At 38.5% G+C, this 26107-nt stretch overlaps 1 protein-coding gene across 10 annotated transcripts in view; it reads left to right on the top strand.

The window, feature by feature from the left end:
• The window catches only part of MET (MET proto-oncogene, receptor tyrosine kinase), a 144321-nt gene that overhangs the window by 96004 nt on the left and 22210 nt on the right, over positions 1-26107 (top strand). For 8 of the 10 annotated variants that reach the window (XM_036328902.1, XM_036328898.1, XM_036328899.1 and 5 more), the window contains 9 exons: positions 3322-3482; positions 4931-5033; positions 5143-5279; positions 5981-6142; positions 7800-7899; positions 14268-14486; positions 21386-21532; positions 23455-23611; positions 23810-23950. In XM_036328902.1, the coding sequence (XP_036184795.1) occupies positions 3322-3482; positions 4931-5033; positions 5143-5279; positions 5981-6142; positions 7800-7899; positions 14268-14486; positions 21386-21532; positions 23455-23611; positions 23810-23950 (1327 nt within the window). The remainder of the gene's footprint in view (positions 1-3321; positions 3483-4930; positions 5034-5142; positions 5280-5980; positions 6143-7799; positions 7900-14267; positions 14487-21385; positions 21533-23454; positions 23612-23809; positions 23951-26107) is intronic. The other 2 variants (XM_036328900.1, XM_036328904.1) reach the window with 2 other exon arrangements.

Raw genomic sequence — 26107 nt, 5'->3', positions numbered from 1 at the left:
GAAGTATAACTTCCCAAAGGTTGTTGTTGTTTTTGTTTTCCTATATACCCCTCACCTGGTTTCCCTTATTGTTCATAGCTTACATTACTGATACATGGCAATTTTTAATTTTCCAAGGGTTTTTTATTATTGTTTCTAGCTTTCTCGTGTATTACCTTGGTGGGTTTTGAAAACATGATCATTGGAATCATTTTCACCTGTGAAAGGAGGCTAGCTCCTTTGTAGCTGTTTTTCCCCTGTGCAGGCAGGTGGGAGCCCCGGCCCCTGTGGCTTTATGCTGGACGCTCATTTCCTTCCCACAGAGATTCTGTGCCCTTCAGGAGAACTCAGAGTTTGCCAACCCATTGTTGATTCTGTCCAGGGGTGTGTAGCCCAATACTGCTTCCTTCCTTTCCCCTGGAAGAGTGAACATTACACCAGGAGCTAGGGAAAAGCCTCAGACGCCCCCGCTAGTATTTCAGCCTGGAGAGAGAAGCTAAGCAGAGCTGGTCTTTCAAAGCCTGATGGTCTAGCCAAGTTTTTATAACATCCAGGTCTGCCGCACCATTTGAACACCTCTCAGTGGTTTTCTCCAATCATCACCCAACTCCTTTGCCTTATATAGAAAGTCATGATGTATGGAGAGTGACAGACTTCAGTTTTTACATAGAAAGGGGGGATCCCGCAGGGTGGCCGGGCCTTGGCAGCTGTTTTTCATGGGGACGCCTCATTAAGAGGGAGCAGCAGCTGTGTGGCCGCCTCAGGCTGAAGAAAGTCCCGGAGGGTTAGGTGCCGTAGTCTCTCCCGCTAGATTTCTAACATAATAATGGACAGATCGCTTTTTCCTAGCAGTTCTCATTTGGCCAGACGTGGACAAGTAAGTTTTCAAGAGAGGCACAACTGTGTCATGGGCTTAATGGGTAAAATAGCTACCATAACAGCATTAAGCTAAAACTTTAAAGGGCGTTAGTAAACAAGGTAAGTTAAGAATTTGGTTTGCAATTATTATGTGGGAAGGATAGGAACCTTTGCAAATTTGATTTTGCTACAAGCCCTTGTAAGTTGTGAAGAGTCACTTTCAGATTTTCACTAACTGGCCTTAAACAAATACCGGTCTGAGTTGTCTCTATAGTGGTGCTGTTTTCCCACTATTGTACTTTACAGCACAATTTACAATATGACCCCCCGAAAGAGCATTTCCTTTCTCGATTGTCACAAAACTGCTGAGGAGAAGCTTATTTTTAACTTGGAAATTTGTTTTGTTTTTAATAGTTTTAGTCTAAGAACCATTATCTTATAGACTTCCTAAGAGCCTAATGCTATCTTATATTACAGTTGCCAAAGGTTTTTTTGGTGTGTGTGTGTGTGTGTTATAGGAATCAAAAATTTCTCTTAGTCATTTATTGGGGTGACATTGCTTAATAAGATCACATAGGTTTCAAGTATACATTTCTATGATACATGATGTGTATATTGCATTGTTTGCCCGCATCCAAAGTCAAATCATTTTTCCTCACCATATATTTGGCCCACTTTACCCTTTAATAACCTCCCCACCCCTTCTCTCTGGTAACCACTATACTGTTGTCTGTGTCTATGAGTTTCAGTTTTATATCCCTCATATGAGTAAAAGCATATGGTTCTTAGCTTTGACTGACTTACTTCACTTAGCATAATATTCTCAAGGTGTATCCATGTCACAAATGGCAGTATTTCATCTTTTTCTTATGACTGAGTAGCATTCACTCATATATGTACCACATCTTCTTTATCCAGTCCTTTATCAAAGAACACTTGGATTGTCTCCATGTCTTGGCCACTGCAGTGAACATAGGGGTGCAAAATCTTTGGAAATAAATATTTTAGAGTTTTTCAGGTGCATACACAGAAGAGGGATTGCTGGGTCATGTGGTAAATGTACTTATTAATAAATTTAACTTTACTTTTCACACACCTGAAAGAATAAAATGAACCTATTATTTATTTAACATTGAACAATGGGGCAGGAATAGTCCTAGCAATGAGATGTAAAGTAATGCCAAGAGAGATCATTAGGAACATTACTACAATACAGATCGCATTTGGGGCTCTCTCCAGTTCTGTTTTCATCTCTTTCTAATACAAATAATATATTGAATGTGTTAAATATTACATCATTTTTAAAGGCTGAGTGTATCAACTAACCAACTGGTGTAAATAGAAAAGTTGCAAACCAATAATAAATGTGAATTAACTAGTAAAAGAAATAGATTCACTTATTCATACATTGCTACCTGGCACGCAGTAGATGATATATAAATAAATGGCAGATATGTATTGAATACCACCTATGTATTTGATATTATGAAAACTGCTGAATGCAACTGAAAACATGAATATCAAAAGAGATATTTTTACTGTGTGCCTTTCTTCCCTGGGTGGGGAATATCATAGCAACCAGAGTGTAGCACATAGACCAGGCATATGTTGGAGCTTGGCTTCTAGGGCTCATGAAGGCGTTTTGAGCAGTTTCATAGAGGCCCCTGAAGGAGTAATAATCAGAGTTCTAAGCATAAAAGACTGGGTCCAAAGTATGTCTTCTTTAGCCTCAAGGTTTCCTAGAAGACGAATTCATTTCAGAGTAGCCCAAGAAGCCTTTCATTCCCACCCAGGCTGAGTCTGCTCTCTGTCCCTGCTCTGGATTGGCTGAAAACAACTTGTTTTTTTTGTTTTGGGGGGTTTCTTTAATCCTCACCTGAGGATATGTTTCCATTCATTTGAGAGAGAGAAAGAGAAAGAGAGAGAGAGAGAGAGAGAGAGAGAGAGAGAGATATCAATGTGAGGGAGAAACATCGACCGGCTGCCTCCTAGGTATATGCCCTGATAGGGAGTCAAAACCACCACCTTTTTGCTGCATGGGATGAAGCTCCAACCAACTGAGGCACACCAACCAGAGCAGCATGTCAGATAGTTTTAATGTTCAGATACTCTGAAGTTTGTCATCATTTTTTAAAATATATTTTTATTGATTTCAGAGAGGAAGGGAGAGGGAGAGAGAGACAGAAACATGAATGATGAGAGAGAATCACCGATCAGCCACCTCCTGCATCTCCCCCAAAGGGGACCCAGCCCACAACCCCAGCATGTGTCCGGGAATTGAACCGTGACGTCCTGGTTCATAGGTCGACACTCAACCACTGAGCCATGCCAGCCAGGCTGACCATTATTTCTTTAATTAAAATTAAATGTTTTAGGTAGTGGAAAAATGCAAGAATTTCAGACTATTTGAGCCAACGTATTTTGTTTTCCGTGCATATGAAAGATAATATACTGGGGTTTTTAAGTTCTCTGTTGTCCTTGTAGGTTTTCCCAACTAGTGCCCCTCTGGAAGGAGGGACAACGCTGACCATCTGTGGCTGGGACTTTGGATTCAGGAAGAATAGTAAATTTGATGTAAAGAAAACCAGAATTCTCCTTGGAAATGAGAGCTGTACCTTGACCCTAAGTGAGAGTACAACAAATATGTAAGGATCTTAAAATACTTTGCTGGGGTGTGGTTGGAAAACAGGTTTTGTTTTTGAATGAATGCCTGTAAAAAATGTCCCTAAAAATTTATCTCTTAGGAGTCTTGGTCTATCACATCCCTTTTGGATTTGTTTGTTGTTGTTGTTGTTGTTTTATCTATTTTCTACCAGAATTAATGAGGGAGAAAGTTGACATTATCTAGATGGAAAAAAGAAGAATCCAGCATTTGGGAGTTTTCAGCTGGTTTTGTAACAACTCTTCAGAAATTGTCTGAGTAGATTTGAAAGCACTGGTTGGTTGGAGTCACTCCATCTTTAAAGTTTTCAAATATAGTATCCAATGGCTCTTTCTATAAAAATCAGTAAATAGCTCAATATGTGCCCTCTCTTCTAAATTTACTTTGTAACATCAGTAGTAGGATAGCTGAACCACATTTTTGAGACTCTTTCTGACAAGTTTAAATTTACCTTCAGCTGACATTTATTGGCATTGTAATGTAAGGAGTGTATCTCATTTAGCCACTTCCAAATCCTGTGAGATAGCAGTATCATTCCTATTTTATAAAGGTGACTCCTGAAACTGAGACAGGTCATTCAAATGGTGCTAGGTGATTTATAAGCCTTCAAGCTCAGCGTTCCTGATCCAGGACCTGTGCTTGTTTGGCTCTTTTCTACACATACCTTCTGTGAGATCTGAATCCCATAATGTAGGAGAATTCAGAATTTTTAGTTATTGTATAGCAACAACCAAAAATTTACAGTCTTATGGTTGAACCTCGTCTATCAAGTGGTTATTTTATACCTAATAGAATTCCTTTCAGGATTACAGAAAGGTCCAAATCTATTCATTTTACTGAGACTGAAATATCCACTAATGTCATAGTTATTAAGGTTAATGACCTAACAAATTAATTCTGGAAATTTACCTTGTAAATTCTTATTCATTGCATTATAAATTAGGGCCTGTAAAAGTGAAACAATTCATTCTCTTCTTTAAAACTTATTTAATAAAACAAATTATATTTATAATCTTTCAGGACTATGAGATTATTCAAAAATAATCCTATGGGAAACCTTTCACGATTTTATTACTTTTTAAGTAACTTTAATAAACACACGTAATCACAGAACTGTACCTGTTGGCATTCTTCAATGAAGAGATTTGGCTTATTTATCATTAGCCATTGTTATGCTATTGAAATACTATTTGTTAAGTATGCCAAACATTTTGCCTATAATTTTATAGGATGAGACTTAGATTTTTATGAACAAATTGGTGAATTCTGCATTGATGAGGTTTAACAAATGTGTGAGCTGATGACTCTGCTTGCTAATCAGGATAGTCAGCTCACACATTTATGTCCCTTCACATAAAACAGCCAAGCCAGAAAATTCCTCCTTTGGACATGCAACATATTAAACTCTTTGGGGTGTTTTTTTTTCCCCAGGTTAAAATGCACAGTTGGTCCTGCAATGAATGAGCATTTCAATATGTCCATAACTATTTCAAATGGTCGAGGGACAGTGCAATACAGTACATTTTCTTACGTGGTAAGTCTATGACTTTTCTCAAGAAGTAGGATATTTCATTGTTACTTAATCTGTTTAGAGTTATAAAATTAACAAGTTTTGTTTCTTTTTTGTTCTTATCTCTCATCAGGATCCTATAATAACAAGTATTTCCCCAAGTTATGGTCCTAAAACTGGTGGCACTTTACTTACTTTAACTGGAAAATACCTTAACAGTGGGAATTCTAGACACGTTTCAATTGGTGGAAAAACCTGTACTTTAAAAAGGTGTTGTAAATCTGTTTTTTGTTGCATTGGTCATGTAAGATTAATATCTACATCTAACAATTCAAGAAAAAAATTATTCTTTTTTATGGGAAAAATCCAAGGTACTTATCATTCACTCTCCTACTGATAAAACTCCTTCCTTCCCAACTCCATCTATTCCCTTTTGCTCATTTTTCTACCTTTCCCTTATTGTTTAATTCTACTTTTAAGTTTTATCTTTCCATTCATCTTCTCTCCTGTTTTATCTTAGTATCCTAGCTATGCTATGAGTTGTGAGATTCTAATAATTGACAATAAAATAAAATAAACATTTCCATCAAGATTTACAGTTAGACTAACTCACTTTGGGGGATGAGAAACGTGGGGGAAATTGGGTTTGTAAAGAAATTATATTTTTGCTTCTTAAGGTTGAAATAGCACAGTTTAATCAAATACCAAAAGGATACCTTAGTAATTACTTAAAATCCTAAAATTTTGACGTTTAGGCTTGCTCAAACAAGACTAAATTTGGAATCTAGTCAAATATAAACAGCCTACATTAGAAATATATTTTATCTAGACCACATCAGGAAATTCCTATTTAGGAGTCATTGAGTGTGATGTCCTTTTGCTTTATGGATATAATTTTCAAATATGTGTATCTTTAATAGCTAAAGTTCATTTTCTTCATTTTGTGTGTGTGTGTCTTTATTTTTATACAGTGTGTCAGATAGCATTCTCGAATGTTATACCCCAGCCCAAAACTCTCCAACTGAGTTTCCTGTTAAACTGAAAATTGACTTGGCCAACAAAGTGATTGACAGCTTCAGTTACCAGGAAGACCCCATTGTCTATGAAATCCGTCCAACCAAGTCTTTTATTAGGTAAGAAAAATTTCCGATGGGTATAAAACTAAGGAACATAAGCCTAGCCGGTATTGCTCAGTGGTTGAATGTCAGCCCATGAACCAGGAGGTCACAGTTCCATTCCTGGTTGTGGGCTTGATTCCCAGTAGGGGACGTGCAGGAGGCAGTCAATCGGTGATTCTCTCTCATCGTTGATGTTTCTATCTCTCCCTCCCTCCCTCTCTCTGAAGTCAATAAAAACATATTTTTTAAAAAAGAAAAGAAGTAACATCAGAATGATTTGGCTGTTGAGTAGCCAAGAGGAATTGTGGTTTTATCTTTTCATTTCTTTTGAAGGCTGCCTTTCCAATTTAGGAGTGAAAACGACATTCTTGTCCTGAATACAGTTTGACTTTATTAATGCTAGTTCATGCCAAGAAACATTTTATCCTATTCTGTTACTTTTTGAATAGATTTCAGTAAAACAGTTTAACGTAGCATCATTTATGTACTTATATTATGTACATGTCAATTCTACACTAACCTTAGTGCTCAAAAGTAGAATCACCTCTATTTCCCCCATTCTTCAGTGTATTTTCTCCTGCCTGCTTTGCATACAGCTTTTCCCTATACTAGAGTCCCTTTGGGGTTTTTTTCATGTTTTTTTTATTAATAAATCTTTATTGTTCAGATTATTACAGATGTTCCTCTTTTTCCCCCCATAGCTCCCCTCCACCTGGTTCCCACCCCACCCCACCCCTTGCCCTTACCCCCTGCCACTGTCCTCATCCATAGGTGTAAGATTTTTGTCCAATCTCTTCCCGCACCCCCCACACCACCTTCCCCCCAAGAATTGTCAGTCCACTCCCTTTCTATGCCCCTGCTTCTATTATATTCACCAGTTTATTCTGACTTAATTTTTAGGTTCACTTGTTTTTTGTTTGTTTGTTGTGTGTGTGTGTGTGTGTGTGTGTGTGTGTGTGTGTGTGTGTGTGTGTTTTACAGTAGGGAAAGCTGGGACTGGGTGGGACCACTGTCCTCTGATGGAGAGACAGGGACCCAGAGTCGATACAGCGAGTTTATTTCATACAGCAAAAACCAGGAAGTTTTACTAAAGCCCCTAGGTTCACTTGTTGATAGGTATTTATTTGTTATCACTTTGTTGTTTATAAATTTTATCTTTACCTTTTTCTTCTTCTTCCTCTTCTTAAAGAATATCCTTCAGCATTTCATATAATCCTGATTTGGTGGTGATGAACTCCTTTAGCTTTTTCTTGTCTGTGAAGCTCTTTATCTGACCTTCAATTCTACATGATAGCTTTGCTGAGTAGAGTATCAATATCTCATTCGACCCACTTCAGTCTGCCTTGTTTCCATTAATTCTATCAGTATAGTAACAATAGTTAAGTTCACGAGTCTTTGTTTTTTTGTAGTTTATTTTCAGAGAGAAAAAATTCTTTTGCATATTTGGTGAATAAAAAGACAAATGCATTTTCTTCATTTTATGAAATGTGAATTTTGAAAGTATTTTCAAGTTAAACAAGTTGTTTCCAAAAAACCATTACCACTGAACTTCCATTGGACTTGGGCTTTGGGAGCAACTTACAATCACTACATGTGATTTAACAGAACTCTTTTAAAATACTCGGTAGGGAAAACCTCTCAATGTTGCTGTTTGTCTGTTTTCTTTTGCCAGTGGTGGGAGCACAATCACAGGTGTTGGGAAAAACCTGAATTCAGTCAGTGTCCTGAGAATGGTAATCAGTGTGCGTGAAGCAGGAAGGAACTTCACGGTGGTAAGTCCTTTGAGTGATGGCTGTGCTTCAAGTTCTGCGTCTGGCCTCTACCCCTGGCTTCCACGGTTCATAGGACATTTCAGTTTGCCTTTCATGTTTGCTAGTTACCTTCCTTGCAGTGTGGGCCAAATAGCATTTTTTACTCAACAACTCAAATCATATAGTCTTAGGCTAGCATTGTAAAAAAAAATACACACACACAATGTCTAGGTACAAGGGATGATTACTAACTGGAGGCAGTGTTTTTAAAGACAGTCGGTACAAATACAAACCCCGTCATTTCCTGTCTTAGTGAGTTAGGGGGGCTATGGGTGCTACAAAAAAATACCATGGACTGGGTGGCCGACACAGCAAACATTTATTTCACGGTCCTGGAGCCTGGGAAGCGTAAGATCAAGGCACTAGCACATGTGCGTGTCCGGTGAGGACATTCTTCCTCATTTGCAGAAGGCCATCTTCTCATTGTAACCTCACATGAGAGGTAGAGAGAAAGAGTAAGGAAGCTCTCTTGTCTTTTCTGACAAGGGCACAAATGAGAACTTCACCCTCATGACTTCATTACCTCCCAAAGGCCCTTCCATTACTGCCACACTGGGGATTAGGGCTCCAACATATGAATTCAGAGACACAAATATTCAGTTCATTGCATGTTCCTACCCCCCTTTCTTGTAATGCACCATAGGACATCAACCCTTTTGCTCTAATAAAACCCATGGGTCAAGTCTTCAGTCTTGCGGGATCATCCGTTTCTTTCTAAGCGGCAGGCACACATGTTTTCTTACATTCACTCTTGCCATTCTTCTTGTCCCTTTGTTAGAACATTATCAAGTAATGAGGAAGATCATTAGAACACATATGTCCTAGAGCATGTATGTTCTGTGTTATTTCTCCACCTTTCCTTCTTTTATTTGTAAAGCCAATCAAAATTTAACCAAATGCCTCCTTAAAAGTGATGGACCTATTTTGTTCTAACAATTTATATAGGTCACATTAAAATGGTGATTTTAGTTTAGACCTTAAGGAAGTTGGAGTTAATTACAGAGATTTCACATTTTCGTTGTTTTTCTCTCATGTAAAATATCATAATCTAGTTGGGCTGGTGCACTCACTTAGCATGAAAATTCTCAGTGCCCCCTCTCAAGCAGGGTCTTGATTGGGCAGGTGATAGATTGAATTACAGCACTTTCTTTTAGATTACCCATCCAATATTTCTTGAAAACTAAGGCCACAATGTTCTTTAATTACAAAAACCAATTTGGGACTAAAAATGTCAAGCCAGATCACCAAACAATAAGGTCACCTCAAATGAGATTTTTCTTGACCTTCTCAATCAGCCACATTGCATCACCTCTAGAGAGTATTATTAGATTCTTATCAGATTCCTGAGAGATTATACTCCAGGGAGTCACCGTATGAAGTAGAGAGCTTTGAAACCAGTCCTCACACATGGCCACCAAGAATACCACTGCTATTAATTTAAGGGACACCAATTCTTCACAACCAAATATAACATTATTACCCACATAAGAATAACAGTAACCTTCTTTGGTGTTGGCATGTGACTTTTTAAAGTAGAAATCTGAGAAATTATTAGTTTATCTAATTTACACCAAGCCTGTTATTAAAATATGGCTACATTTTCTTCCTTCTCTCTCACCAGCTTTATAACAACAGGTAGAGCCCCTCTTAGCTTTCTTCATTCATTTGTAACCAAATATTTATTAAAAACCTCCTATGTGTATGACATAAGAGTGGCATGTCCCAATAGTGGTAGAAGATAAAAATTCTATTTACATATCTGGAATACTAACTGGAGGCAGTTGTTTTATCTACAAACATATTCCTAGTACAATAGAACTGTGCATTAGAATTGGACAAGAATGAAAAATTCAGTGAGTCTGTTTGACTATTGTTTGGGAAAACTACTTCATAAAGAGATGTATTCCTTCCATGTTCCCTCTGCTTATAGAATTTGAAGCTGACCATGATTAATTGAACTCATTCATTATTGAGCAATTAAAACTTTTGGTCAGGTCTGATCTATAATAACAAAAGCATAATATGCAAATCATCCAAACAACCGAAGAGCAGATGACTGTCCTGACGATCTTCCGGATGAAGCAGGGCCTGTGAGGGTCGGGGCAGCTGTGGCAGTGAGGTCCAAGCCCCTAGCATGAATTTCGTGCATCAGGCCTCTAGTTTAGACATATTGATCCAGCCACAATAATGTTAAGCCCAATAAACTCAAATGTTTAAAAATAAAAATACTAATCACCTAATCACCAAAATGTATATTAATTTGTTTATATACATTATGCCTTAAAAGCTAGTAGTTTATTGTATAGTTTTCAAATTTCTTGTTGTTATATAGAAAATTATTGTGATAGCAGTAAAATTGTTCATTTTTATTTTCTGGATGATAGGAATAAATTGCTTTCAGCATTATACTCTGAATTTAAGATAACATTAAATGATTTTATTTATATTTATTGGTTTTCTGTATCTACATACAGCATACACTTTAAATGTAGGATAATTTTTAAAATTACTTTAAAAAGAAAGTATCACCCAATTTTGTTTGTGCTTTTTAAAAAAATACATTTTTATTGATTTCAGAGAAAAGAAGGGATTGGGAGAGATAGAAACATCAATGATGAGAGAGAATCATCCATAGGCTGCCTCCAGGGCATGTGCCCTGACCAGGAATTGAATAGTGACCTGGTTCATGGGTTAACACTCAACCACTGAGCAACACTGGCCAAGCTTGTTTGTGCTTTTTATCTATATCCTGAGTTCGTTTTCTGTTTCAGGCATAAGTAAGTGGTTTATCTCCAATTCTACTTATCAAAGAAAAATCTAAGGGGTGTTGTTGCTTGTTTGTCTTTTCCTTGGAGGGAAAAATCTCAACCATTTAACCTTTTTTTTAATATTTATTGATTGATTTTAAAGAGAGAGAGAGAAAGAGTGAAACATTGATTTGTTGTTTCACTTATTTATGCATTCACCATTTGCTTCCTGTGTTTGCCCTGACTGAGGACTGAACCTGCACCCCTGGCATATCTGGGTGGCGCTCTAACCAACTGAGCCACTTGGCCAGGGCTGCAACCATTTAACCTTAAATGTGTCACTTTGTGTTACTGATTTAGTCTAAGCACAATCAAGAGGAAACCACATTTTCCAGTTCTCCATAAATCAGAATTCCAAAGGGGAAGATTTGAAATGAGAGATGAAAGGGCATGGAACAATAATAGCAAAGCCTTTGTACAATAGAGAGCATAGGAAAAGATTTACCAACATAGACTGTAGAGTGCGCAAGAAGCAGTACATGAAGCATGGAAGTTAAGACAGTGAATTTTGGAGCCAGTGGCCTACGATTTATGTTCCTTACTCTGCCACGCAACGCTGCGTGACCTGGTCTAGTGATGTAAGCTTAAAAAGCTGTTTCTTCACCCATAAAATGAGGGTGATCAGAGCACCTACCTCATAAGATTATTGTGAGAATTGTGGGATACCTACCTTGAAAGTATTTTGCACAGAACCTGGCATTCAGTAATTGATATCTTAAAACACACACTGGTAAAATGGTCTAACTACATAGCTAATTATAATGCAAACCGTATGATGCTTAGCAGTTGACAAAGCACTTTACCATGTAGTATCACACATTGTTAATGACATTTTAATCTTACTTCCTAAATGAGGAAAATGAGTTTCCAAGCAAGGATTTTGCCCTGATTCTCACAACTTGATTTAGAGCTGTGAGATAATGGCACAAAGTTCGACTCCCACTGTGTCGTGGCTGCTTCATAAACAAGAAAATGGTCCTTCCAGGAGGCTGTTCTTTTCTTCTAAAAAATAAAAAATAAGTGATGGAGGGTGAGCCAGCTTCAGATAGATCAACATCGTTTATTCTGAGCAAGTAACGCTCTGTGTTTCTTTGAAGACTGCATTGTTTAGATAACTTTACATCTATTTTGTTTCCAAAAACGTGTTCTTCAACATTACAAAGGTAAATGCTGGTGTATGTGTGTGTGTGTCTTTTTTTTCAAAAATTACATCTTTCTTTTTTTAACTATTGTTTAATTTTTCAGTTACAGTTGACATACATTATTATATTAGTTTCAGGTGTACTGCCCCAGTGATTAGACATTGCATGAATTGCTAAGTGATCATCCGACAAATCTCACACCCATCTGACACCATACATACTTATTAGAGTACTATAGGCCCAATGCACGAAATTCGTGCAAGGGGCTTGGCCCTCGCAGCCCCAGCTTCATCCAGAAAGTCGTTCGGAAGGTTGTCTGGAAGGATGTCCAGAAGGTCGTTCAGCTGTCCAGTGTAATTATCATATTACGCTTTTATTATTATAGATTATTGATTGTCTTCCCTATGCTGTGCCTTACATCCTCCCCATTTCTATTCTGTAACAATCAATTTGTACTTCTTCATCCCTTCACCTTTTCCACCCATCCCCCTAACCCAGTGATGGCGAACCTTTTGAGCTCAGCATGTCAGCATTTTGAAAAACCCTAACTTTGGTGCCGTGTCACATATATAAGTTTTTTGATATTTGCAACCATAGTAAAACAAAGATTTATATTTTTGATATTTATTTTATATATTTAAATGCCATTTAACAAAGAAAAACCAACCAAAAAGATGAGTTTGCGTGTCACCTCTGACACACGTGTCATAGGTTCGCCATCACTGCCCTAACCCCTCTTCCATCTGGCAACCATCAAAATGTTCTCTGTATCTATGAGTCTGTTTCTGTTGTGTGTGTTCATTTATTTTGTTTTTAGATTCAATTATTAATAGATATGTATGTGTTGTTCTTTTTTTTCTTTTTTTAAAGAAGACTCTTTAATATTTTATATAATACTGGTTTGGTAGTGATAAACTTCTTTAGCTTTTTCTTTTCTGGGAAGTTCTATATTTTTCCTTTGAATCTAAATGATAGCTTTGCTGGGTAGAGTAATCTTGGTAGGTCCTTACTTTTCATCACTTTGCATATTTCTTGCCAATTCCTTCTGGCCTGCAAAGTTTCTGTTGAGAAAACAGCTGACAGTCTTATGGGAGCTCCCTTGTAGGGTACTAACTTCTTTTCTCTTGCTGCTTTTAAGATTCTCTCTTTATCTTTAACCTTTGGCATTTTAATTATGATGTATCTTGGTGTGGGCCTTTTGGGTTTCTCGTGTTTGGGATTCTCTGCACTTCGTGGGCTTGTATATCTGTTTCCCTAATCAGACAGGAAAGTTTACTATCATTATTTTTTCAAATAGGTTTTCAATATTTTGCTCTCTCTCTCTTCTTTTGGCACCCCCATGATGCGAATATTGGTAACTCTCAAAATGTCCCAGAGAGTCCTTACACTATCCTCATTTATTTTTTTTTCTTTTTGCTGTTCTGATTGGTTGGGGGTTTTTGCTTCCTTATTTTCCAGATCTCTGATTTGATTCTTGGCTTCATCTACTCTACTGTTGATTCCCTGTAAATTACTCTTCAGTTCAGTTAGTGTATCCTTCATTTCTGACTAGCCCTTTTTTATACTGTCAAGGTTCTCACTAAGTTCACTGAGCATCCCTATAACCAGTGTTTTGAACTCTGCATCTAGTAGATTGCTTGTCTCCATTTTGTTTAGGTTTTTTTTTTCCTGACTTTTAGTTCCGTTCTTTCATTTGGGACATGTTTCTTTGTCTCCTGATTTTGGCGGCCTCCTATATTTGTTTCTGTGTATTAGGTAGAGCTGCCACATCTCCCAGGCTTGGTAGAGTGGCCTGATGTAGTAGGTGTTCCGTAGGGTCCAGTGGCACATCTTCCCCCATCACTTAAGCTGAGCACTCAAGGTGTACCCCCTCTCCCCCACATTAGCACCCTCCTCTTGTAGTTGAGCCTTGATTGCTGTTGGCGTGTCAATGGGAGGGATTTTCCCCCAGGCTTCAGCCACTTACCTCCAACCATGGTGGAAGATGAACTGTTCAGGGGCCTACCCCACAGAGCAGGACTAACTTCAGTGGGGCTCTGGTGTCAGTTGAGTCCACCCCTTGAGTGTGTCACTTGTGGAGGCGGTTGGGTGGTGAGACTTCAACCTGGACTGAAGCTGTCCACTAAGTGCATTGGCTCTGGGGCCCCCTCGGAGGTGCAAACCCCAAGGTCACCTGCCACCTCTATTCTGCCAGGAGCCACCCAGCATGAACTACAAAGCTATCTGCAGATGGCTACTACTTGTGCTGGGTTTGGAGGTGCCCCGGTGAGTCCAAATATTATATCTTTAAGTTGATTGCTGAAACAGTGAAATGTGAAAGTTGCTATTGATGTTGTCAAGCCATATTCTGCTTATAGTGGGTAATTGTGTCTTACTATAGGCATGTCACCATCGCTCTAATTCAGAGATAATCTGCTGTACAACGCCTTCACTACAACAGCTGAATCTGCAACTCCCCCTGAAAACTAAAGCCTTTTTCATGTTAGATGGGATTCATTCCAAATACTTCGATCTCATTTATGTACATAATCCTATCTTTAAGCATTTTGAAAAGCCAGTGATGATCTCAATAGGCAATGGAAATATACTGGAAATTAAGGTAAGAATGCTTAAAATATCCTCTTAAATCATCAAGTAGCACTTAATTGACTTTGTAGCTGTGTGAATAGAATTATTGTATTTGGTTGATCAGTATCTTATCTAAGCTCTGAAAAATACACGTTTTTTGGCTTAGGACTAAAAGGTAAGTATAATCATGAACTGCTTTGTAATGAAGCATTTAACAACTTTTTTGTGTTATATTAAAAAGTAGCAAATGTGGGACACAAATCCATTAAATAGCCTGCTGTGGTGCATTATCTTGCCAGTGTCCTGTATGTATTTTCCTGGGCACCGAAATGAGCTCATTCATTATAAAATAAAAGGTAAGCGCCATGAGAGTAAATGCATCAGTTATAGTTCTGTACTTCCTTGAAATGCTTGCAATTTTGTGTCTGGGATTAGTCATCTCTAATGTGAATTATAAATGGCGCTGGGTTTCCTCTACCTTAGGAATATATTAGCCTCTAACCATAATGTAATTGGAGAATAACAGATTATCTTTTCTACTCCAGCCTGTGGCAAACAAAGAACAGTGAAGCCCAGAGAGGTTAAGTGATTTGACAAGTGATGAAATAGTGACTAGAATACGGCACTCTCCTGTTGCTTCAATCATTTTTACTTCAAATAGGAATAAAACAGGCAAAATGATCAAGATTTTAAGTATCTACATAGCCTTTCACTGGAAACAGCAAACTATTTATCCTTCAACATGTTGTTGTTGTTTTTGTTTGTTTGTTTTTAAATACATTTTATTGATTTTTACAGAGAGGAAGGGAGAGGAATAGAGAGTTAGAAACATCGATGGGAGAGAAACATACATCAGCTGCCTCCTGCACACCTCCTACTGGGGCTAGGCCCACAACCAAGGTACATGCCCTTGACCGGAATCGAACCTGGGACCCTTCAGTCTGCAGGCCTACACTTATCCACTGAGCCAAACCGGTTATGGCAACATGTTGTTTTTAATATGCTTTTTAATATATATATTTTAATATGTTTTTATTGATTTCAGAGAGAGGAAGAGAGAGGGGAATTGAGCCCCCAACCTGGGCAGGACCAGGAATCAAACTAGTGACCTGGTGCATGGGAACATGCTCAACCAACTGAGCCACAGTGGCCAGGCTCAACATGTTTTTAGACAATCATAATGTTTTCCCTAAAAGATATCCTGGATGCAAATATGAATAAACACAAAGTAAGAGAATAGGATAGTCCTTGTTTAAGTATAATATAAGTTCTCTTAAATCATCATACATTACTACTGAAATTTTTCTTCTTTTTTGACATGATTTTCTCTCCAGCTAAACCCATGCATATGTTCATACTCGTACAAGTTTACTAACCTCGCAGTTGTGTTTTGCACAATAATTAAGCCCAGAATGAAATTAAACAGAGGCCTGCTTCAGTGAGCAACATGTTTATCACAGTGAAGCTCTTTCATCTGCTTCATTAATTAGTTTTATAAAGGGAGAAAAAGCTTTTATCTTTCACTTTTTCTCAATCAAACTAATCTAGTGTGGCTTTTTGCTTTTCAACAATTACAGCGTTTTCCATTTGAAAGATTCCATTTGGTTTTTCTTGACGAAAACAAGTTTATTTGCAAATATTTTTATGCCCAGATAAACTCTATTTTTCCATTCCTGTGTCTATGATGGAAGGATTAGAGATAAATGGTTCTTTATCTATTCGTCCAAGCACAGTCTTATATGGAGAAAACTTCTTTTTCTGTAAATTAAGTACCCATTTTTCAATGTCTTACAAAATTGTTGGACCAAGAAAAATATGATTTGACATCCTCCTCAGCCTTTTAAAGCTATTCCCAACATGGCCCAAAGAGTCTGTGGAAACAGGCACAAAACACTTTCTTCTTTTGCTTATATACAGAATGTCTCTTTTCTCTAACAAGTGTAGACACCTGTCATGTCACAAAGTGGCAACCTGGGGGGAAGGGGCCAGTTTAGGTGTCATGATTGAGTCTTTTCCCATACTTCATTTTCCTTACGTACAAGAGGAAATCTAAAGTATAAGAGAATATTTGTGTGACAGCAATTTAACCCTTTGTCAATCTCTACAGTTGATCACATTAAAACCTCTGCCTCTCTTGGGACAGAAACAAAGGAAAGCAAAGCATTAGAAAAGAAAAGGCCTCTTCTGGACCAGCAGTGGACCGTTTGTATCAAAAGAAAGGACAAATAAGCACATTTTACTTAATGGGCTCATTCAATTACCATTCAAAACATTAGTGTGGAGTATGTATCCCATCAGTGAAAGCACTATGGGGAGAACCATGTGTATAGAGTGGGATTTCCTCCTTTTTATTGCCAGGAAGAGTTCATGCTCCTCCAGCAGCCGTGCATATAAGAATTCCTTGGCTACAAAGAAAGCGATTGTGATCGTTTCCAGCCCTAGTTATAAGAATTGCCTCCGTCAGCAGTTGGCCCAGTGACTACGCCATGGTGAAGAGGGTCGGCCAAGTTTGGATCAGAGAATGTAATAGAGACCAAGGGTCAGTCACCCCTCAGGACAAATGAGAAACCCCATCGACGTGGGAGGTTTGTGAGCAAGGCCTCAGCCAGCCAGCACCAGTGCTGGACAATGGTCATCACAGGCAGACATCTCTTTGGGAGTCCACGTCAGGGCACAACGTTTATGTCAGAAGCAGCTCACTTTTGTGTGTCACTGTAATTAATATGCAGTACTTTGACATACATTATTTCATCTGAGATTCATGTGCACCTGTGCGTCTTGGGACGTCAGTGATGATTTTCCCCATTTTCAGATAAGTAAACAGAGGTTTTAAAAGATGAAGTGATTTGTCTTGAGTCAACTAGGGCTCATAACTCAAGTTTCTTGATTCCAGAATTGGTTTTCTTTCCACTAAGTAACAATGCTTCTCATATTAACTTTTATTTCGTGTATACCAAAGTATCTTTTATAACAGACTTTTGTCATATGGTTATACAGAAATCTGTACAATTCTCTAAGTGAAGTACCTCTGAACTCTTTACAAATAATTAAAAATCAAATTTTGTATCATTTTGTGTATGAGCATATTTTATGGGACTAGAGAAGTACAGTATTTAATGCTGGAACAAGGACTGCCTGACACTGCCCTGGGGGGTTGTCTTGTTTGGGAGCGTATTGTATGTATGGTTATAGGGATGCTTCAGAAGTCCAGTCTGAAGTCAGCTGAAATACGAAAAGGGAGGCAGGAACACCAGCCAAGGCAGGGAGCAGGAACTTGACCTCTGACATTGTGAGCACAAGAACAAAGATGGGGGAGTCAGGAAGAAGCCTGTGTCAGTGTTTTGGCATCAGAAGCATCTAGAAGGGGGCATATTTCTGAGCTGACACAGTCTATCAGCTGCCCAGAGCCAGCCAACAATTGTCTTCTTCCCCCTTCTGATGATTTTACCTGCAACTATAGGCCCAATCCCAGCCACAACCACTATGAGGCCAGTTCTAGCTCCAGACAGGATGGTGGTGAAGAGTTCTTTTCTTAGATGTCATTTGTCCCCATAGCAAGATCTGTTCTTGCCGATGGTACTCAGAAACTACTATTTCCATGTACTGTACATGTTAATATGCACAAAAATCGTGCACTGAGGGGAGGGGTTCCACAGCCCAGCCTGCACCCTCTCGCAGTCTGGGACCCCTTGGGGGATGTCCGCCTGCCGGCTTAGGCCCAATCCCCCCTGGAAATCGGGCCTAAGCCAGCAGTCAGACAACCCTCTCACAGTCCAGGGCTCTCTCAAAGTCCGGGGCCCCTTGCTCCTTACCACCCGCCTGCAGCCGAGGCGGGAGAGGCTCCCGCCACCACCAGTGCACTTGCCAGCCGTGAGCCTGGCTTCTGGCTAAGTGGTGCTTCCCCTGTGGGAGTGCACTGGCTACCAGGGGGCAGCTCCTGTGTGAGGCCAGAGTGGGACACAAGAGGTTGGCCAGTCAGGGAGGGACCGCAGGAGGGCTCCAGGGTATGTCCAGCCATCTCACTCAGTCTTGATCAGCCAGACCCCAGCAGCAAGCTAACCTACTGGTTGGAGCGTCTTCCCCCTGGTGGTCAGTGCACATCACAGCAACTGGTCGACCAGTCGACTGTCTGCCCCCTGGTGGTCAGCGCACGTCATAGCGAGCGGTTGAGCTGCCTTAGCATATCATTAGCATATTACACTTTGATTGGTTGAACGGCCAACCAGACAACCAGACACTTAGCATATTGGGCTTTTATTATATAGGATGTGTCATGGAAACAGCACCTGTGAAGAAACCTGTTTAATTTTGGTTCACCAAGCTTATTTCAAATGACCTGGGAACTTTTTTCCCATATGCCTGTGAACATTATGCAGACTCAGTATTGAAGTTTCCTATAAGGGTTCTTTGGCCTGATTCCTAAGCTGAGGGACTCATATCCTCTAGATAAAGTATAAATCTCGCCTTCCAGCCACTACCACCAACTCACTAGTTTCTTCTGCCCATCTCCCTGGACTGTTGCCTGGCTGAGCCCTGCTGCCACCCTGCCCCTCACTGCCTTAGCTAGCTTACTTTCCCAGACTCAGTCTTGTGGCCACCATGATGTATGAGAACTTATAAGACCCCTTCTGTTATAATGCTATTTTTCAAATCCTACCCAGTCCCACTCCCATCCGCTCTATTCTGTAAACAGTTTAGACATGGGTCCCGGGCCTGAATCCTAGATGGAAACGTGTCACACCTGACCAGAGTTGGAGAGAAAAGGGAACAGGAACATCCTGTATTACATATTGGGAGTAATTAGTTTCACTTCAGAAAGGCATTCATTTTAACATCACAGTGAGAGGAAGACACTCTTATCTTTATATTCTCACTGAAAAGAATGTGCCTGACACACAGTAGATGGTAAGGAGATACTGCACCGAATGGAATTTTATTTGCTTCATGACTAAGTCCTTTCTTGAACCTTATTTCTCAAAGTGTAAAGCAGGAATGACAATAACAGTTACCTCAGGAAGATGTCCTTACAAGATAAAATGAGATCATTATACTTCTAAATTGCTGTGTGTGTGCAGGGGATTAAAGACCAGAGAGTGTCTTCTATATTGCTTTATTTAAAACTCATATACTGCCATTTCAGTGACTGAAAAACTGAACCAGTTTTGTGTGCTCTTCTATTTAATAATACTTAATATTAAACAATGAAAAAGTAAATGATAAAGCTTCTAAAAATATACCTTTTTCCCACGGCTCCATAAAGCTATGTTTATTTTAAACCATAAAAAGTAGCCTATAGCTATTCCTATTTTTTCTGACGCAGGCCCCTCTGTTATAGGGTAGTGGGCTGCCAATATCACTCTGGTGATATCTTGGGTTGTAGACTTTCAAGGTAATTACTGAACATACAAAGCTAATAGTAATTTCTTATGTAAGCCACTGCTTATCATGTATTCCGTGGCAGGCACAGATGAAAAGGAGTCAGTTGTGTGGCTGTGTGATCTGTTTTTGTTTTAGAGAAGCCTTTATGCAACATCCAAGGAGGTCCTGAGCCTAAAGGGAGTGTTGGAAATGTAAATGCAGTGTGTTCCTCCCTTCCCCCAGCTGTTGGTATTCTCTAAGCAAGCAAGACACATTTTAGTCATTCTCTCATAAATCAAGTCCTCCAGCTCTTTCATCTTTGTTCTTCATCATTCCCTGAGTCCTCCAATGTGCCTTGGCCCTCCTCAGCCTAACCAACAAGTTGTCATTTGAAGCCCCTAAGTGACTTATTAGATTTATGTGCTTCTATGTTGAATTGCCCCTCGTGGCTGGCCTGGTTCAATGGAGTATGTAGTGCCCCTAGAAATAGTATAAAGGTAGAGTTTGTTTGTCTCTCTTTTTTCTTAAACTCCAGATTCATGTTAGAAAGAAGTATTTTCTTGCAAACTTCTTTTCCCAAAGTAATATCTGACTTACCAGTCTATGAAGATCCACATGAGACAGTGTAGCAGTTTGCTGGGTATTAAAGGTCATGAAAAGCAGAGCAGCATTTGCTGCAGCTATTACTGGCTGCTCTTTGTTCCTAAGAAAAGAAGTAATGTGTTTTGAAATATTTTTCTTCCAAGAATGGCCTTTTAATAAATAACTGTACTCATTAATAGTTGAGGAGCGATCACCCCTCTGTTTTCACTTCTTTCCCGTGCTAATGGTTGGTTTCTTCAACAAAACATTAATATCTTATAAATGCCTGATGGTAACTTCAGTTAGCTAAATATGTCAAACTGAGTAATTTTTTTAAATCCTCATGTAAATATATAATTAATTGTTCAAAGTAATGTAGCCATGCTCTCAAATCATAAGGAGGGTCACATGACATCTTACAGGAATTCCTTTAAAAATAAATTCACTTCTGTATCGGATTTAACTGTGCGAGAAGGATGAAAAGAAACTGCCCAACTCAAGGACGACAGGAATAAATTAACAGATGAGTTAAATCAGAGTCCCTCGATGCACCAGTATTTTATAAAATGCTCCTTGTGATTCTAAAAGTGAAGCCAGAGTTGATTTTCCCTGCATTAGGCAGCACAACAGCTAAGTCTCTGCCTTGCTTCCTTTTTATCCAGCCATCAATACCCCCTGAAAGCATGAATGGGGTGATTATGGCGCAGAGGTCATTAGATGTAAGGATGTGAACCAAAATTCTCTTTCCTTTTCCCTAACATCCAATTCGATGGAAAGCTACATGCTGTGATTCCTAAACAATTAGTGCCCTGAAAAGATCATGCTTTCTTTCAGCCACCCAAGTTCCCATGAGACGAGTATCATAAACTGAGTTTCATGTGCCTTGGCAAACAGCATGGCCTGTGTTTGCAGTATATTTATGTTCCTTCACAATTGTTAGTATTTCCTGCAAAACTGTGAAGTGTTAACAGCCTCTTTTCTTTCTTGCAGGGCAATGACATTGACCCCGAAGCAGTTAGGGGTGAAGTGTTAAAAGTTGGAAATAAGAGCTGTGAGACTATCTACTTAAATTCTGAAGCTGTTTTATGTACGGTCCCCAATGACCTGCTGAAATTGAACAGCGAGCTAAATATAGAGGTGGGATTCCTGCATTCCTCTCATGATGTAAATAAGGATGCTGGTGTAATTATGTCACTCGCAAGCTTAAAATAAATCATTAAACTCATCTGTGTGTTAGCTTTGGCTCATCAGCTCAGCCTTGATTCTTGGTTGTTATTTTAGAAATAGTAAGGTTTTGTTGCACTGTCTTCTTCCCAAGCTAGAGGGGGTAGATTTCAGAAGTCCTTCCCAGCCACACTACCTCTGCGTCATGCCATACTCTTGCCAAACTCTGGTCTAGGGATGAATAAGGACATATCTAAGATTTCCCCTGCCCCTACCTCTGACCACCCTAGGCGGCCAGATCCAACATACTATTGCCTTCCACGGTGATAGCAAACGCATGGGCCTCATAAGCAAAAGAATATGTATGTATGCACTGGACAAAATAAAATAGAAATTAAACTATTTTTACAGTAACTTCTTCATGTAAACAGCTAAATTAATAACCTGGAATCAGAGTGAATGATTTTTTTTGTATTTTTTTTTTCTTGAAGAGCTTTATTGAGATTAACTCGCATACCATACAGTTCACACATTTAAACTGGTTTGGGGTATATTACATTATTAATATTTTAAACTTGTAGTAAAATATATATATAACAATGTTTGCCATTTTAATCATTTTTAGTGCACAGTTTAGTGGCATCAATTACATTCATAACATTGTCCATGTAACCACACCACTAGCTAATTCTAAAACGTCTTTTATCACCCCAAACATAACCCTGGAACCAGTAAGCAGTATGTCACATCCCCTCCTCTTCCCCAGCCCATGGTAACCTCTAACCTACTTTCTGTCTTTACAAATTTGCCTGTTCTAGATATTTCATACAAGTGAAATCATACGCCATTTGTCCTTTTGTGTCTGGCTTATTTTAAATATATTTTTATTGATTTCAGAGAGGAAGGTAGGAGCGAGAGAAACAGAAACATCAATGATGAGAGAGAATCATTGATTGGCTGCCTCCTGCATACCCCCTACTGGGGATCAAGGCCTAACCCGGGCATATGCCCTTGACCAGAGCCTGGGACCCTTCAGTCTGCAGGTCAATGCTCTATCCACTGACCCAAACCGGCTAGGGCTCTGGCTTATTTTATTAGCATGTTTTCAAAGTTCATCCATGTTATAGCATGTGCCAGAACTTCATTACTTTTTAAGGCTGAATATTCCATTGTATAGATATACCACATTTTCTTTATCCAAGAATGAGTGCTTTGTAAAGGGTTCCTAAAATCTTCTAAAAAGTTATGAAATGGAAAACTACAAAAAAAATTAGAAAGTTAAGGCTGAATTATGAGATCAGAGTTTAGAATTTAGAAGGACCATAAATCCTGAAAATTATACGATGTTAGAGCTGGAAGGGACCTCAAATATTTCCTCTATGTATCAAAACTGATATTGAGATATTTTAAGGCTTTATTGTCCCATAATATAATGATTATTTACTTCTTATGGTAAGTGTCCTTTGCCCTCTTCCCCACCCTGTAGGACAGAATTAATATCCTATTGTCTCTGTTTTTCACTATTTATTTATACATATGTGGGATACATCATATTGTATTATAATCATCTGTTTATGTGCTTATCTCCCTTTTATACCTCAGTTCCTCGAGATCAAAGATTGTTTGTATTTATTTTTTATCCCTAATACCTAGTTACGAGTACAAACAGCTAAATATCATATAAGTCATTCAGAGATCATTAGCCCCTCCCTATTAAAACACTGAAGCAGAATTAAGGAATGTCTTATTACTCTGAAGGCAATCATGCCACTTAGGGAACAGCAGTAACCAGGTGGTGTCTGGGGCCCACAGAGACTGCGCTTCCACCTGTGCAGTATATTTTATAGCTATCTAAAATAGCCAGCTAAATTCTGGCTCTCCTTTCTCGTTTTCAGTGGAAGCAAGCAGTTTCTTCAACTGTCCTTGGAAAAGTGATCGTTCAACCAGATCAGAATTTCACAGGATTGATTGTTGGTGGCGTCACAATATCAACAATACTCATACTATTACTTGGGCTTTTCCTGTGGCTGAAAAGGAGGAAGCACAGTAAAGGTACATTTTTTTAATGGTTTATTTTAAGGAATTACTTTAAGAATGCAATCGTTACAGTTTAAAGTTGTAAGTTCATGTGTGCTGTTGTATCTGCAATCCATAAAACCTATGAATTCTTGTCCGTCAGTCAGTCGAGGTCTGCTGTGACCCCTGGTAGCCAAGTCTTAAAGGAGCTCTTTCTCTTCTCTCCATTTTAAGGTCCGGGCAGTGATTCAGTTCGCTATGATGCAAGAGTACACACTCCTCATTTGGACAGGCTTGTAAGTGCCCGAAGTGTGAGCCCGACTACAGAAATGGTTTCCCATGAATCTGTAGACTACCGAGCTACTTTTCCGGAAGGTATGTTCCAGTTTATTGTTCTGAGAAATACCTCAACATACACCTCAGCGGCTTTGTGGCATTGTTGTTTATTTTGAGGTTTGCCCTTATATTTTTATAAAAATATAAAAGAAGTATTTCTTTCTCTTTTTTTGGCCAAGAAATTATTTAATTTGACATAGAATTACTGGGCTCTTATTTTTAAAGGTACTCATGTATACATTATGTTAGATTTTCAGTCTTTAAGCTCTCTTCTCACAAAAAGGTTAATTTTTATATTTCAAGTACAGTTCACATTCAATATTATATCAGTTTTAGGTGCAGAGCATAGTGGTCAGATAATTCTATACCTTCTGAAGGGATCCTCCCAATAAGTCTAATACTCACCTGACACCATATCGTTATTACAGTATCACTGACTATATTCCCTATGACTGTATTTTGCGTCCCCATGACTGTTTTCGTAACTTCCAACTTGTACTTCTTAATCTGCAAGGTTAATTTTAAAATCATTTGAGTAAAGGTAAGGTGTTTGTCATCTCAGTGCAACATTAAGAAATTGTGAAGTGCTCTTTAACAACCCAGGAAAAGATAAAATATAAAGTTTATATTTATTTATTTTTATTTAAATATAATTTGGCACTGCTATATTTTTTGACCTCAAAATGTTGATCCTCAAACGTTTAAATTACAACGTTAGTACTCCTCTGAAGGATTCTCAGTGAACTGTTAGTACACAGCCTTTTCCCCACAACACTCCAGGACTGCAATGTATTCTTTAGTCTTATCCAATAAAAACCTTCATGCATGCGATTTAAACAGGCGGGGCTTAGCATCATCGGCTTTGCAAAACACTAAGCCTAATATTGGTTAGGCTAACCAGCACATTTCACAATGTTTTGTTTAAAATCTCCTGGTAAAAAGCAAAATGTCTGTATTGTATCTGCTCCATTATCTTTAGAAGTTACAGGACATGAGTCAAAGACAAGGATTTCCCTGGTTGAATATTTACCACTGGACAAATAAAATGAGTCACAGACAGTTGTGGATACAGGAAAACTTAGAAGTTGTTCCTCCAAACAAGTACAACAGCAAATAAGGCAGTTAACATTTTAACTTTAAACCTTACTCTCTCTTATATTTTGAAGTTTATATTAGTTCTATAGAGATATACATGAATATTGCCTCTGTCCACCTGATTCCATTTGCCTTTTTAAAGAATCCATGCGCTGCCCTGGCCAGTGTGGCTCAGTTGGTTGGGCATCATCCCATGTACCTGGTGGTTGCTGGTTCAATTCCCAGTCAGGGCACATGCAGGAGGCAGTCATTCCATGGTACACTCTCACACTGATGTTTCTCTCTCTCCCTCTTCTCCCTTCCTTTCTCTCTAAATATAAATTTTAAAATCTTTTTTTTATAAATGCATGGCCTTAACAACATGGACAAATCAAATCCAGTTTATAGTTTTGAAATTTAGACCTATTACTGTCTTACCAGTGACCCAGTGCATAGATTCATGCACTTTGAAAGGAAATTAATTAGAAGAAAGATTCGTGCAGTAATTATGTTACTGCAAAAAATTACATGTCAAAACAGTATATGTAATATAGTATTATAAAATTAAAATACAAAATATTTTAATATGTATCACGCATGCACAAGTCAACGTTTATTTTTAAATTGCCAATGTGCATCATATGTATCGGCCGGTCGGTCAGACGGACAGATGGATGGACGGTTGGTCACTTAGCCTTCTATATATAGATAGTATTATAAAATTAAAACACAAAATATTTTAATATGTATTGCGTATGCACGAGTCGACATTTATATATAATAAAAAGCCTTGTTTGAGGTTTACTTTTCATATACTATATTTTTAAACATGGGAAGCTTCACAAGTAGTCTGCCTTGAGAAATGTCTAAGGAAATGAGAATAAACAAGATGTCAAAGTTAATGCTTAATCTATGTAAAGAAAATTTATTAAAAACTTTATTTGTATGCCAGTATCTTTTCCCAGCCTACCATTTTTATTAAACTAGTTCCTTTGTAAAGATTCTTCCTAGCCTCACTCAATGATAAAAGCATCATTTCTTTAATTTTAAAATTCAGAATTCATTATTAATTCCGTTTGCTGTCCCTGTTAAAGTCCCCACAAGTGAGGTTCTGCTATTGTT

Source organism: Myotis myotis, unplaced genomic scaffold (genome assembly GCF_014108235.1).
Source record: "Myotis myotis isolate mMyoMyo1 unplaced genomic scaffold, mMyoMyo1.p scaffold_m19_p_11, whole genome shotgun sequence".
NCBI lineage: Eukaryota > Metazoa > Chordata > Mammalia > Chiroptera > Vespertilionidae > Myotis > Myotis myotis.
Note: the sequence above shows the minus strand (reverse complement) of the source record. Positions and strands in the feature narration are given on the sequence as shown.